Consider the following 15400-nt stretch of genomic DNA (forward strand, 5'->3'; position numbering starts at 1 on the left):
GGATTCGACTCTCGCGCTTCCCGATGAGGCAGAACCGACGCCCACCAATAGAAATGCCCGATTTTGTGTTTTCTTTCTTTCTTTTTTTTTTTTTAGTATTTCCCGCCCCGTGAAACCCGAGATCCGCCGCTGCATTGCGGAGGGGGCGGTCGGCGGTGGAAAAAAGCAAGGCCTGGGGGCGTGGCAAACGCGGGGCGGGGCCAACCGAGGGCGGGGCCAAACCAGGAAGCGGAAGTGGCGTTGCGGCGCGACCCTCGGCGCGTGTGTGGGTCCCACGTGTCAGGTGAGCGGGGCGGCTGGATCCTCGGTGCCGGGGTGGGATTCGCACCCTGCCCGGCCCTGCCCTGCCCGGCCCTGCCCGGGAGAGGGGCGGTCTGGGAGGGGTGCGGTGCTCGGACTTGTCCGCAGCCCGGCGGGCTTCTGTGGCTTCTTCTAAGTCGGGGGCTTGCCGGGACCCCCGCGGCGAGGGCGCGTTTGGCGCCTGTCCTGCCTCTCCCACCTGGTCGGGGACTCCAGGTTGGTCCCTGCTGGTTGGTTTGGGCTCCCTGCACCCGGGCAGCCTGGCGATCCCCGTGTCAGTTCCAAGCCCTGGGCAAGCTAGAGTGCTCAGAAGGCAGCTGGGAGGGTCGGAGGAAGTGATTTTATTTTATTTTTATTTATTTTTTTTGCTTTTCGGGTCACACCTGGCAATGCACAGGGGTTCTTTCTGGCTCTGCACTCAGGAACTACTCCTGGCGGTGCTCAGGGGACCCTATGGGATGCTGGGAGTCGAACCCGGATCGGCCACCTGCAAGGCAAACGCCCTATCCGTTGTGCTATTGCTCCAGCCTCTGAATTGGGCTTTTTTCTTCTTTTTTTTTTTCTTTTTTGCTTTTTTGAGTCACACCCAGTGATGCACAGGGCTTACTCCTGGCTCATGCACTCAGGATTTACTCCTGGCGGTGCTCAGGGGACCCTATGGGATGCTGGGAATCGAACCCGGGTCGGCCGCGTTGCTAGGCAAACGCCCTGCCAGCTGGGCTATATCACTCCTGCCCCAGGAGGAAGTGATTTTTAAAACCGAGCCCCCTGAGCAGGAATGTTCACCCTGTCCCGCCCCCCCTGGAAGCCCAGGGAGGCTACTTGAAGCTGAACAGTAACTTTGTGTTCCAGTTGCAGTAACAGTAACAGTGACAGTAACAGTAACGAAGTCCTGGGGTGGAAGCTTGAGAGAGACGAGTGTAGTGAGCTGGGAGTCCCCAGGGGTGTAGGATCAAGTTAGGAGGGGAGTGGTGGGGGCAGAGGGGTTGTAGAGCTCCAAAGGTGAGGGAGGTTAGGCCCAGTTCTCTGTAAAGGGAAAGCAGTCGTTTCAACGTATGACGTTTGGACTTCATGGATTAGTAACTGATGATTGGGGTAGCTTGGTGACAGGGAAAAGAGAAGTTGGAGGGAGTTTCAAAAGGAATTGAAGGGGACTAGGTGAACCAGAGTAGCAGTCAAGGAGAGGAGCAACATCAAAGGCAAACCTTGGGTTTCTTCTTTGAGCACAGGAAGAGGTGATGTGCCTTTGACTGAGACAGGGAAGGAGGGATAGAGGAGGATATTGTTTGGGGTGTTTTGTTGGAATGTATCAAAGAGTTTTATTTTGGACTAGTGAGTGGGGGAAGCTTATTAAGATACCAACTGAGGAATCATCGGGCAGACTCAGGTCTCAGTGCCCAAGAAGTTTTTCCTAGTGGAGACAGAAATTGGGAATTCTCAGCATAGCTATAGTCACGGCACTGTCCAAAGCCAAGCCGATTGATTGAGCAACAGGACAACAGTATTGGGAAACCCAAATAATAAAGCATTGTGATAGGATTTTTATGAAAACGATAAATGGGGAGAGAGGCAGCATGGGGTTTCTAGATCCAGAAGTAACCTGTTAGGCAGATTAAGTGGAAGAATATTTTGATGTAATCTTTGGCATCGCTGAAAGTTAACTTGGTTCCCTCTAACAGAATCGGGGAAGTTTGAAAGTTGTCTGTTGTGAGAACACCACTGTCTTTTTTTCTTTTCTCTTTTCTTTTTCCTGAGTATCGCTGTCACACCCGACAATACTCAGGGGTTTATTCTGGCTCTCCGGTGAGGATTGAACCCGGGTTAGCTATGTGAAAGGCAAACACCTAACCAGCTGTACTACCACTCTGGCCCGACATTGTGTTTTAAATGACTTAAGATGCACTATTTAAGATTGCCAGGCTGGAGCAATAGCACAGCGGGTAAGGCATTTCCTTTGCACACCGACCTGGGCTCCTCTTGGAGAGCCCGGCAAGCTACCGAGAGTATCTCACCCGCATGGCAAAGCCTGGCAAGCTACCCTTGACATATTCGATATGCCAAACACAGTAACAAAGTGTCACAATGGAGATGTTACTGGGCCCACTGGAGAAAATCGATGAACAATGCGAGGACAGTGACAGTGACATTTAAAATTACCATGGGAAGTTACAGGTTTTAAAAGTTCCCCTTTATTTTTTGATAAGTATGTTTTCTTCCAATCTGTTGTTTGTTCATAGCAGAGACCAAGGGCTGGAGAGGTGGACTGCATGCAAGAGACCTGGGTTCAGTCCCGGGAACATCAGGTTTCCCTGAATACCACCAGCATCAGCGAACTCTGAGCACTGCTCAGCGTCTCTTGCTTCCTTGCCCCAAATAAAGAAATTAGTTGGCAGTATTGTCAGTTTCTTATCAAGGCTTCCCAGGTTACAAATTCTATAAGCATTGGCACTTGTATCATACTTAATACTGACCTGTTTTTAGCAGGCATGTCAATGCTTCCAAATACATCACTCACTAGCCAGTTACATGTTTTTTTTTTTAATGAAATTTGGTCTATTTTCTGTTTTAAAATCCTAACAGGGATTCTAGATCCTAGACTTGTGTTAAGTGCCCATGTTATACTCAGGTGATAATAACTTGATCTCTGAATCTGGACCAGATGTGGTAATGACCGTGACTTTTGCTGGATAAGAAGCAACTTGGTTATTTTCGTTGTTTGTTTTTTTGGTTTGTTTGTTTTCCCAGCATTGATACAATGGAAGTCAAAGGGAAAAAGAAATTCTCAGGAAAAGGTTCAAAGAAATCACAGGAGAAGGGATTTCCGAAGAAAAATGGTAAGCTAGCTGTACCAAAACTTACCCTTCTCATGTGATTGGTGTGGTTCTTGTAATAGAAGAAAGATTTGGTGGGATGAGGACTGTATTACAGATTCCAATGTATATTCTTGATCGAGGATTAGAATTAAAATGGTTAGAGAAAAGCTATAATTGTGTGTATATATATATGTGGTTATTTCTTGAAATTTAGATAGTTAAGAAATTCCCGAATAATTGGGAACGCTATATTGCTGTCTCAGACAGCAATGCACTTGTCTTCGTTTGTTCATTAATTACCATAATATATTGTATATTTAAATAAATTTTATAATTTGTGGCTGGTTGAAATATACTTGATACTGCTTGAAAATAATTGATAATAAAACAGATACTTTTATCTTCCAAATTGTGATGACTCTGTTATTCCATCAGGTGTCAGTGTTGCAAAAGAGGAAAGTTAGAGACTGTATAAATGGCTAAATGTTTCCTAAGCGAGATATATATATATATATATATATATATATATGCACACACAAACACACATATCCACACATATATTTTTGGTAGCAATAGTAGGGTAGAGCTATCACAACTTTCATCTCATTTTATAGCCAATGATTGTTAGCCAGTGATTTTTATTAAATAAGTTACTGTAGACTTAGAAGCAATTTTTTAAATGAGGAATTTTGGAAAATTAACACCTCTAAGTGACAATACAGTTTTTATTTCATCTTCATTTTTTCTCAGATTGCTATTATGATTTTGAAATATTAAAAATGTTTAAATGACAGAGTTAAATAAAATACAAATGAATACAAGTAAAATACTAAAATAAAATACAAATCTGTCTCATCCCTACGATATGTTTACTGCAGAAATAATGCCACACTGACCATAGCATCTCGTTCCAGAATAGCGTTCTTCAACATTGTTATACCCGAGGGCTTGCCTCTGTGCTGTATTGGTGGGCCAGCAGTTATACTCAGGTGGTAGCCTAGTGGTTTTCACCCTTTCTGCATTTGTACCATGGAACCAGTCCTTGGACCAGTGGTTGAGGCCCCTTCTCTATTTATGTCTGTCTTCGATTTTTTTATTACACGTTTCTCTGCTTCATGGGTTCTCCATAGTGTGCGTGGGTGCGCATGCAAGTATATCCTTATCTGGCCCTGGGAGCACTGAGGAGGCCCAGGAACCCGGGTTGAACACTTGTTGGGCATGTGCCCTAATTGCAGTACTAACTCCCATAATTCTTTAAGCAACTCCCATAATTTTTTAAGCGGAGGTAGTTTTGCTTTTTTTGTTTGTCTTTTTGTTTTGCTTTTTGGGGGGTCACACCTGGTGATGCACAGGGGTTACTCCTGGCTCGTGCACTGAGGAGTTACTCCTAGTGGTGCTTGGGGACCATATGGGATGCTGGGAATCGAACCCGGGTCAGCCATGTGCAAGGCAAAGGCCCTACCCACTGTGCTATTGCCCCAGCCCCAAGCAGAGGTAGTTTTGTTGTTTTTGTTTCTTATATTTATTTATTGAATCACTGTGGGAAACGTTACAAAGCCTTTAGGTTTAAGTCTCGGTCATTCAATGTTCAAACACATTTCCTTCACCAGTACTTATTTTTCACCACCAAGAACCCCAGTAAAGCCCCCCTCCCACCCCTCCCAATGCCTGTGAGGCAGATGAATTCTACTTAACTCTCTATCTACTTTGATTACATTCATTATTTTGACAAAAGATGCACCATTATTGTTTAGAGTTTACACCCAACAATCAGAACTGCTGAAAAGGCATTGTGAAATACTTTGTTTTCTACAGTTAGTTATGAGAACCATATGATGTCGCGCGGCCGATATTTTACTTATTAAGCCTGGAGGTATTTCTGCCAAGAGCCAGATAATTACGAGATTGGTTTCTGTGGCTCTGGAGCCAGGCCGTGCCCGAGAGCCGCTCGTGGGGGGCAACTCGTGACCTCGGTAGGGCGTGAAGGACGAGCCGGGAACGCTCCCCTTCCCATGAGGTTGCAGTTTCCCCGTCACCGCCAGCTCATACCTGGCTTTCCAAAAACCTCCCAGGAGGCCACCATCTTGCTGCCCAGGGGGAAAGAGGCGGAAGGGAGCAACATCCCTTCCCTCCCGGGCAGGAATGGTGGTGTGGATTAACACATAGTCCATTCACTTTTCTGCCGCAAGCTGCTGGGCTAAGCGGAGGTAGTTTTAAGTGTGTTTTGATACTTAAAAACATGGTATGAATCAGTTTTAAAAAGTAGAGTGTTTGACTAGAGTATAATGTTCTGTAGCAAGTGCTACCTAGGAAATAAAAGGTAACCTTGTCCATGATCACTAAATTAATTACTTGTTATTGTCACTAGATTCTAGTTCTTCCAAGATGCCCCCAAGAAAAGTTGTCAAGGATGGCAAATCTAAAATCGCATCTAAGAACTTTGAGAAAAGTGCCACAAAGCCTGGGAAAAAGGGTGTGAAACAGTTCAAGAACAAGCAGCAAGGGGATAAATCACCGAAGAATAAATTTCAACAGGCAAATAAAAGTCACAGGAAGAGAAAGTTCCAGTCTGACGGTACAAGCGATGGTAAGTACTGACCACTTGAGCACGGTTTGTGGAAGCCTTCCTCTTCCTGAATAATAGTGCGGAGGAATTCACTCAAGAATTCCGTGGGGTGGGGGTGGGGGGGGGGCGGCGGACAGATAATACACTTGCCTTGCACACAGCCGCCCCAGATTAAATCCCCAGCAGCCCATATCGTTCCCAGAGCACCGTGAGGAGTGATCCCTGAACGCAAGCCGGGAGTAACCCCTGAGCATTGCTGGGTGTAGTGCCTTGCCTCCCCTCCCTGCCAAAAAAAAAAAGATTGCATTCGGTCCCTTCCATTCTTGTTCCGTGAACAGGAGGTGTCTTCTCTTGTCAAAATTGCCCTTCATTGCTTCTAATTTATTTCTTTACTTCTTGGTAAATTACTTTAAGTGGGAATTTGAGCTAAGCTGTAACGACTTCCTATAGTGAAATCTCCATAAAACGGTTTTTTTGTGCAAGCTAGAATAATTTGGGCTGGAGCGATAGCGCAGCGGGTAGGGTGTTTGCCTTGTACGCCGCCGACACGGCTGACGCGGCCAACCCGAGTTTGATCCCTCCACCCTCTCGGAGAGCCCGGCAAGTTACCGAGCGTATCTCGACCGCACGGCAAAGCCTGGCAAGCTCCCCGTGACGTATCCGATATGCCAAACACAGTTACAAGTCTCCCGGTGTTACTGGGCCCACTCGAGCAAATTGATGAACAACAGGAGGACAGTGACAGTGACAGAATAATATATCCATCAATTAAAACAAATACAGTGTACAAGGACTAAGGAGGAAAGGAATAATCAGTGATGATTCAGGATCTCACCATTGAGGAGATTCTTCTTAAATAACCAGCAAGTCTCAGCTAAATATCTGCTTTTGCTTTCGGGTGCCTGGGTGGATTATATCCGTGACCGGACCATTCTATTACATTGAGCCTATCAGATCAGATGGCAGGCAGTTCCAGGGAGGGTGCAGTATAGATACCTGCTAACTCTGCCTTTGTTGGAAGAGTCATCAGCACTCCGGTTTGTGTACTGAAACATACTTCTCATACTTGAGGAACATGTCGAATGCAGAACTCTGCTGTCTGTTATTTAGTGCGCCCCTAGTGCCCACTGCCCTGTACTGAGCAGTGTCCGGGTTTCGTGTGAAGGATCACATAATCTCTGCAGCATCTTGGCCGTTTCTCTAGGCTCTTTCTTTGTCTTCGTCCACTCCCCCCCTACCCCCCACCCCACTGCCCAGACCCCTGACACTATGATCCTTTGTTGAGAGCCCCACAACCAGGGTGTCTTGTCATTCCAGTTCCCTGACCCTGATCTCCGCCTAGGGCCACTGACAAATGGGACCGTAGTCTGAAGACAGGGAGACCGGGGAAAAATCAGGAAGGGGAAATTCCATTGTCATTAAGAAACAAGGGTTCTTCCATCCCAGCCCTTTCCTCTTTTCCTTTTTCTCCTTCCGTCTTTCATCAGTTTCTCTTCCAGCTTCATCCTCCTATTTCCTTTTTCCTCTTTTCTAAAAAGACTAAAACACTTCTCTCCCATCTGGATTTTCAACACAAACACATACTTGTTCTATCGTGCCCTGGTGCTTTTGTGTAAGGTTCCTGACATCTCAGAATGGAATTCTGGTTTTATTTCATTCTTAACTTTCAAACCAGCAATGGCAAGGGATTAAGTAGAAGACGGTCCCAAGTTTATTTGTATAAACTTCGTTTATAAGAAGTTTGGTTTGTTGCTGTGTATTTGCTGCGGTCTAGCATGACATAAGACAAGCAAGGGTCTCCACATATTTTTGGAATTAGATGAACTCTGAAGCAGTTACCCTCAGCTGTGTAGTATGTGATGCCCTGATATTTGTGGCAGTATGCCCTCTGTTGTCTGTAATCATCTATTTCCAGCCTGGAAATAAATGGGAATAATTAAGTACCTTGTGGAGCATACTTTTTTTTTAAATAGTAGTTATGCTCACAACCTAAAACATGTTTAAGTGAACACAAATTCTGACTTTTGAAAAAGTTTAATAGAAAACATGCATAGGAAAAGAGCGTAGAAGGAACTAACATGTTGATTGTTGGGGATTATATGATTTTGCATTTTTTGTGGTTTTCTGTTTTTGTTTTGTTTTTTTGTTGTTGTTTTTGTTTTGTGTTTATGGCACCTAACATGTCACATATGATTGAGAACTATTTCTATAATGACTAGAATCAGCAACCAAGAAACCCAAATGGGATGACTTCAAAAAAAAGAAGAAAGAGTTGAAACAGACCCGGCAACTCAGTGATAAAACCAACTATGACATTGTTGTTCGTGCTAAGCAGATTTGGGAGATCTTAAGAAGGTAATCTTTGTTACTCCTTTTGAGATGATGGAAGAGTAGAAGTGTACCTCATAGATACCGAGAAGTCCCAAAATAAATGCCATAGCTCTTAGGTTATTTAAGGGGAGTATTCTCAGCACTCCAGGAGAGGCATCAGTATTTGGATAGATGCCCATTGCAGAAATGTGCGGAATCGTTTGGATGGTGTCAGATATGTTTGTGGAAATGGATAAGAGTTTTTTATCCATTTGACATCCTAAGAGATTTCGGAGGAAATGAGGGACATTTTCTAATCGGCTGGGTTTTGAAATGCTTAAGGATGTGGTTTCTTAGGCTTCTCTTATTATTTTCTTTACTTTTGAAGTTCTGGCTGTAAAGATTTAGATTGATGCATAAAATTATACCTTTTGAGATGAGTTTCTACCTTTGAGAAAATTACTTTTCTCTGGCTGCTCTGGAATAGTAATTTTAATGTCAGAGGTTTGCTGCCTTCAAAGAGAAAATCGTACTGAACTGGATGAATATACACCAGCAGGAACTTTTAGTTTTGTGAGTTTTAAAATAATGTCTTGAACTATGCTTCCTCCCTCTTTTGACAGAAAAGACTGTAACAAAGAAAAAAGAGTGAAGTTGATGAGTGATTTGCAAAAGCTGATTCAAGGAAAAATTAAAACTGTAAGTAAGGCATACTCATGGTTGTAATTTATAAAATGGAAATTGAGTCTTTTTTATTAAAGGTTAATTGCCCATGACAGGTGAAATGTAATTTTAAACCTATTTCGCTTCACCGAGTTGGATTGAGATATAATTGACATATTACTATACAAATATACAACATAATGTTTTGATATACATTGATTGTGAAATAATTGCCACATAGGTTTAACTAACATCCACACCATCAATACTTTTTTATAATACTTTATAAACAATAAGTTTAATAGAGAGGGACCTTACTTCTTGGAAACTATAAAGCCTCTTAATTATTTAACCATATCATTGTATTTTGCATATTTAAATATATTTACTTGAGAAGTGTTCATTTAGTAAATTCACATAAATCCTAGGTTTTCCAATGGACACCTTACAAAGCTTGTAATACTAGAAATAAACATTGTGCAAGGTGTTGTTTCATAAAGTACAGCATGCTGAAAGAAAAGGAAATATAACATGTATTACTCATTTTTCAATAGAAATCTGACTAAAGATCCTAAATAACACATGGAATTTACTCTAAGCACGGTGTCTTTGATGTTCTGTGCACTTGAGGTTTCCATGAGAAATCTTTCCTTGGGGGAGCAACAGACAGTGATGCCCAGGCTACTCCTGGCTGTATTTGGGGGACTGTTGTGGTCAGCTGGAGCGATAGCACAAGGGCGTTTGCCTTGCAAGCAGCCAACAAGCTGACCCAAGTTCGAGTCCTCCGCCTCGGAGAGTCCGGCAAGCTACCAAGAGTATCTCGCCCACATGGCAAAGCCTGACAAGCTCCCCATGACGTATTCAGTATGCCAAACGCAGTAACAGTTGTCACAATGGAGACATTACTGGGCCCACTCGAGCAAATCGATGAACAACAGGAGGATAGTGACAGTGACAGTGACAGTGTGGTCAGCTACATACAAGGCAGGCACCTTACCCGCGTAATCTCTTAACCCCTTTCATGAGAGCTCAACAGACTATCAATTTCCAGTGTCATTTAAAATACTTTACGTAACATTAATGATGTTCTCAAAATTACTCTGTGGTTCCAGAGATGAAATTAATGCCTCACATATGCCCGGGAAGTGCTCTAGCATTGGGATAGGTCCATGGCCCTCAATATTAACTGAGGAAATAGTTCGGTAGTGCTGCTCTGAAGTTCTTTTCATATATTCTTTTTAGTGGCTGACTTTTTAGTATATGTGATGCGAACACGATTACTTTCCTTGTTTTTACAAATATCACGCAAAGATCTTGATAAGAAATTTGTGAGTTCTTTTTGTTATTCCTATTTTTAACTGTTTCATAGTAAACTTCACTCTTCTGTGTTTTGGATAAATGCTTAGTGTCTGATCATTTGTAAGACTCAGTGTCTTTGAGGAGAGCCCTAGAGGGACAGAACCTGTGTTGAGCCATTTAGGTGATCTAACTAGACACTGTGGTTCAGTTTGCAGGAATGTCTTGAAATGGTAAGTTCCCAGCTGCAGCCTCCCACCCTCCACAACCCCACAACTCTCCTACCCCCATCTTCCCCACAATCTAGTAAGATCTTTTTTTGTTTCATGTTTTTTGGGCCACACCCTGCCACCTGCAATGCTCAGGGGTTACTCCTGGCTCTGCGCTCAGGAATCACTCCTGGTGGTGCTTGAGGGACCATATTTGATGCCGGGGATAGTACCCAGGTTGACCATGTGCAAGGCAAACACCCTACCCTCTGTCCTATCACTCTGGCCCCTAGCAAGATCTATTTAGCATAGAATGACCTTTACTTTAAGTTGAGGTAACATTTTAAATATTGCATTAGTGTCAGATGGGCTGGAGCGATAGCACAGTGGGTAGGGCATTTGCCTTGCACACAGCTGACTCTGGTTTGAGTCCTCCCTCCCTCTCGGAGAGCCCAGCAAGCAACCAAGAGTATCCCACCTATATGGCAAAGCCTGGCAAGCCCCCCCCCGTGGTGTATTCCATATGCCAAAAACAGTAACAAGTCTCACGATGGAGACGTTACTGGTGCCGGCTCAAGCAAATCGATGAACAATGGGAGGACAATGCTACAGTGCTACATTCGTGTCGATATACAGCTTTGTGTATCAACATCTGTAAGAGCTATGTTATGATCACGGCCAGAAGTCTAATTTCATTAAATAATTGGACATCAGCATGTGCCCTGATTCTTTACTGTGTGATTGGAATTGTGCTAAGCTATGCATAAGTCATTAAACTTGATGTGATCACCCAGTTAAACAGTTTATGCATCTGGGCCTTAGTGACGTTAAGTTTTGTTCCTAGTCTCACTGTGTCACTGTCATCCCGTTGTTCATCAAGTTACTCGAGCAGGCGACAGTTATGTCTCCATTCGTCCCAGCCCTGAGATTTTAGCATCCTGTCCTTACTCATCCATCCCAACGTTGCCATATTGGAGGCTCTTTCCGGGTCAGGGGAACGAGACCCGTTATTGTTACTGTTTTTGGCATATCGAATACGCCATGGGGAGCTTGCCAGGCTCGGCCGTGCATTCCTAGTCTCAGAACAGTAAATTCCTAATTCCTGAATAAATGTAATAATATTCCTCTCTTAAAGTTGCTTTGAGATCTACATAGAAGAAACATTTAAGACATAACATTGGAACTATATTATAGAATCAATACGTGTGCAAAAGGCACTTTTAAAAGATGATTAAAACTATCTGTTTTTTACTTTTAAGTAAATCTGCACACAGCTTTAAAAACTAGTGAAAGAACTGGGAATGTGGCTCGAAATTTTTTTAATAGTTCAGGTTATACGTTTGCAATGTTGTTATTTATGACTGCTTTGGTTATTTTTTTAGGGGAGGGTGGGTTGAACAGCCAACAGTGCTCAAGGGACCATGCGTGGTACATATGCCTTAATCATTAAAACTGATTAAAGGAATCAGTTTTGAAATACAACTTGACTAGTAATAAAGCGGATTGTTTGTTCTGGGAATGTAGTGAATATGAGAAATTGAGTTATTGGCTCATGTCATAATTGCCAGGGTATGTATGTACACAACAAGACATCTTTTTTCTTACAGGTATACGTAAGTGTATCCTATTTCGAAATGTTTAGTCATAGCTAATATCTTATATCTAAATGTTTAGTTGCCAAAACCAAATGTTCTTAGACTGTGTCGTTTCAGAATCATTGGATAATAGAAATTTTTAATTGGGAAATTCCCCTCTTGGGGAAGATAACTCCGAAATGAGAAGATCATTAGACAGATTTGGTTTAATTTTGTTTGGATCTAATTATAAGAGGGATAAATGGGCAGTGGGTGAATCTGTCCCTGTTGCAGTGCCATATGGTACGCGGAAAAACCCAAACATGACGCTCTGTACAATTAAAACAAGTATTTTTACTGCAAGCAAGGTTTGATTTTTGTTTTTCCTTGGACCCGTCTTGTTTTCCTAACAAGGGATTCTAAAAGTGATCGCAGTAAAGCATTTCAAATATTAAAGGAACAAAAATCTCTATATGTGATTTTTTTGAGCTACTCCTGGTGGGGCATAGGGAAGCATACCGGGTGCTGGGGATCAAACCTGGGGTGGCCACAGGCAAGACAGGTCCCCTCCCTGCTGGCCCTAAACAAAAATCGTCCGTGTGAGTCTGAAGGTGCATTTTCCCCCTACAGATTGCATTTGCACATGATTCAACTCGTGTGATCCAGTGTTATATTCAGTATGGTAATGAAGAACAAAGAAAACAGGCTTTTGAAGAATTGCGAGGTATTTCCTATATATATCAATAATTATTTATAGTAAGTGGCTTCTTGCTTGTTGAACTACTTGACTAAGCTACTAAATCTAACTGAACGATTTGTTAGAAGGCAGCGTACTCTCTGCCCGACTTCGTTCCTTTCTTTGTTTGCCTAGGACAAAGAGCATTTTGTGTTTGTAGCCCTAGGATTATGTTTATTTAGTTCTTTCTTTCTGGAGGATTGATGTGAGGGTATCAAATCATTATAATGTATTTTGTTTTTTAGGTGATCTGGTTGAACTGAGTAAAGCCAAATATTCTAGAAATATTGTCAAGAAATTTCTCATGTATGGGTGAGTTATTTTATAAGTATATTTTTGTTTGCTTTTGATTTTGAATCGTGTGGGGGTCATTTCCAGCGGTGCTTGCTTTCTCGGCCAGGGTAGTGTACGGGGGCTATATAGTTATACCTGGCAGTGCTGGGTGTGGGACAAGGTTGTACCAGGGAAGAATCCCAGGATCTCACACAAACAAAGAATGTGTTCTAGTGATTGTACATCAAAAGCATGAAAGTAGGCTTAAGGCATAGATGTGCCACATACGTTCCCTTGAGCAATGTTGGTTGTGGCCCAACCCTCCCTCCCTCCCTCAAAAAAAAATAATCAAAGCATCATAAATAACAATATTGTAAACATGTAACCTGAGTTAAATTTTTTTTTTTTTCAGTTCTTTTACTTGTTATAAAAGTTGTGTGCAGGGGCTGGAGTGATAGCACAGCGGGGAGGGCGTTTGCCTTGCACGCGGCCGACCTGGGTTCGATTCCCAGCATCCCATATGGTCCCCTGAGCACCGCCAGGAGTAATTCCTGAGTGCAGAGCCAGGAGTAACCCCTGTGCATTGCTGGGTGTGACCCAAAAGGCAAAAAATGAAATAAAATAAAGTTGTGTGCAGATTTACTTAAAAGCTTGTCGTCAAATAATGGACTGAAGCACGTGCTTATAATGCTTTCAAGGATTATGATTTCTTTCTTTCTTTCTTTCTTTCTTTCTTTCCTTCTTTCTTTCTTTCTTTGTCTCTTTCTTTCTTTCTTTGTCTCTTTCTTTCTTTCTTTTAGATTTTTATTAGTGAAACACCATGAGATACAGTTATAGACTAACAAATTTTTGTGCTTGGGTTTCAGTTATTCAATGATCCAGTACCCATCCCTCCACCAGCGCCCATCCTCCACCACTACAGGTCCCAGCATCCCTCCCACCCCCCATCCCACCCTGCCTCTGTGGCAGGGCATTCCCTTTTGTTATCTCTCTCCTTTTGGGTGCTGTGGTTTGCAAAAGTGGAATTGAGTGGCAATCAGTCTCGGTCTATAGTCTACTTTCAGCATGAGTCTCCCATCCTGGGCGGGTCTTCCCATCACCCTTTATTTGGTGCTCCCTTCTCTATCTGAGCTCCCTTTTCCCCTAGTATGTGTGGCTGACCTCCAAGCCATGGAGCAAAATTCCTGGTACTTATCTCAGCTATTCTTGGGTGTTAGTCTCCTATTTTGTTACTTTATGTTCCCCAGATGAATGCAATCTTTCTATGTCTATCCCTCTCTTTCTGGCTCATTTCGGTTAGCATGATACTTTCCATGTAGTACCACTTGTATATAGATTTTATGACTTCATCTTAGGAGTATGATCTTAAAAGCAGTTACTAAAATGAACATAAAATGCTATTGCCTTAACCATTCTTGTGAGTATATCTTAAAACATTGAAGAAGAAAAATGGGATGACCTGCTTTCTATATTTGGAGGATGTAAGGTTGAGAGGTGCAGGTAAATGGACTCATGCAGGACTAATTGATTATGTCAAAATGAGATCACGGTCACGATCATCCTGTTGTTCGTCGATTGCCTCGAGCAGGCACCAGTAACGTCTCCTTTGTCCTGTCCCTGAGACTCTAAAAATGAGACGATTTTTTAATTAAATGGGATTGATACTTTTCTTGATTTTTATTTAGTATAATAATATGCCAGAATATGCTAATGAACATCAAAAATATAGTTGATTAAATTTTTTAAAATTTTGTTTCTGGCTACAATTATAAGTCACTTGGTTATTTTATTATTGCTTATAATATGAATGGTTGAGGAACAGTCCTTTTTCTTTTTTATTCTTTTTTTTTATTGAATCACCATGAGATAGCTTTCATGTTTGGGTTACAATCACACAATGATCAAACACCCATCCCTCCACCAGTGCACATTCCCCACGAACAATATCCCTGGTATACCCCCCCTTTCCCACCCTCCCCCTGCCTCCATGGCAGATCTGATTCCCCATAATCTCTCTCTACTTTGGGGCATTATGGTTTGCAATACAGACTCTGAGAGGTTATCATGTTTGGTCCTTTATCTACTTTCTGCACACATCTCCCATCCTGACTGATTCCTCCAATCACCATTTTCTTAGTGATCCCGTCTCTATTCCAGCTGCCTTCTCCCCTCCGCTCATGAGGCAGGCTTCCAGCTATGGAGCAATCTTCCTGGCCTTTGTGTGTACTGTCCTTGGGTGTCGAGCTCATGTTTTGTTGTTTTTTTTTTTTTTTAAATAATGCTACTTTTTTCCTCAGAATTTCAAGAATGACCTCTAGAATAAATTGTGAAGTAAGATGATGAAAAAATGCTTCCTGTTTCATGTTTTGATTTCCCATTACAGTGTTACATGTTATGTTATTTTATACTCCACAAATGAGTGCAGTCCTTCTGTGTCTGTCCCTCTCTTTCTGACTCATTTCACTTAGCATGATACTCTCCATGTCTGTCCACTTATAAGCAAATTTCATGACTTCATCTCTCCTAACAGCTGCATAGTATTCCATTTTGTAGATGTACCAAAGTTTCTTTAACTAGTCATCTGTTCTAGGGCACTTGGGTTGTTTCCAGATTTTGGCTATCATGAACAATACTGCAATGAACATATAGGAAATGATGTC

At 42.5% G+C, this 15400-nt stretch overlaps 1 protein-coding gene across 1 annotated transcript in view; it reads left to right on the forward strand.

Annotated features, from left to right (window-relative positions):
* Positions 1 to 214: 214 nt before the first annotated feature.
* Positions 215 to 15400, forward strand: part of PUM3 (pumilio RNA binding family member 3) — a 47531-nt gene continuing 32345 nt past the window's right edge. Inside the window, exons 1-7 of the mRNA XM_056106907.1 lie at positions 215 to 283; positions 3046 to 3134; positions 5482 to 5700; positions 7899 to 8034; positions 8613 to 8688; positions 12362 to 12455; positions 12713 to 12779. Coding sequence (XP_055962882.1) covers positions 3056 to 3134; positions 5482 to 5700; positions 7899 to 8034; positions 8613 to 8688; positions 12362 to 12455; positions 12713 to 12779 — 671 coding nt within the window. The 5' untranslated portion in view covers positions 215 to 283; positions 3046 to 3055. The remainder of the gene's footprint in view (positions 284 to 3045; positions 3135 to 5481; positions 5701 to 7898; positions 8035 to 8612; positions 8689 to 12361; positions 12456 to 12712; positions 12780 to 15400) is intronic.

The sequence above is a fragment of the Sorex fumeus genome, unplaced genomic scaffold (genome assembly GCF_029834395.1).
Source record: "Sorex fumeus unplaced genomic scaffold, SorFum_2.1 ptg000149l, whole genome shotgun sequence".
NCBI classification, from domain to species: Eukaryota; Metazoa; Chordata; class Mammalia; order Eulipotyphla; family Soricidae; genus Sorex; species Sorex fumeus.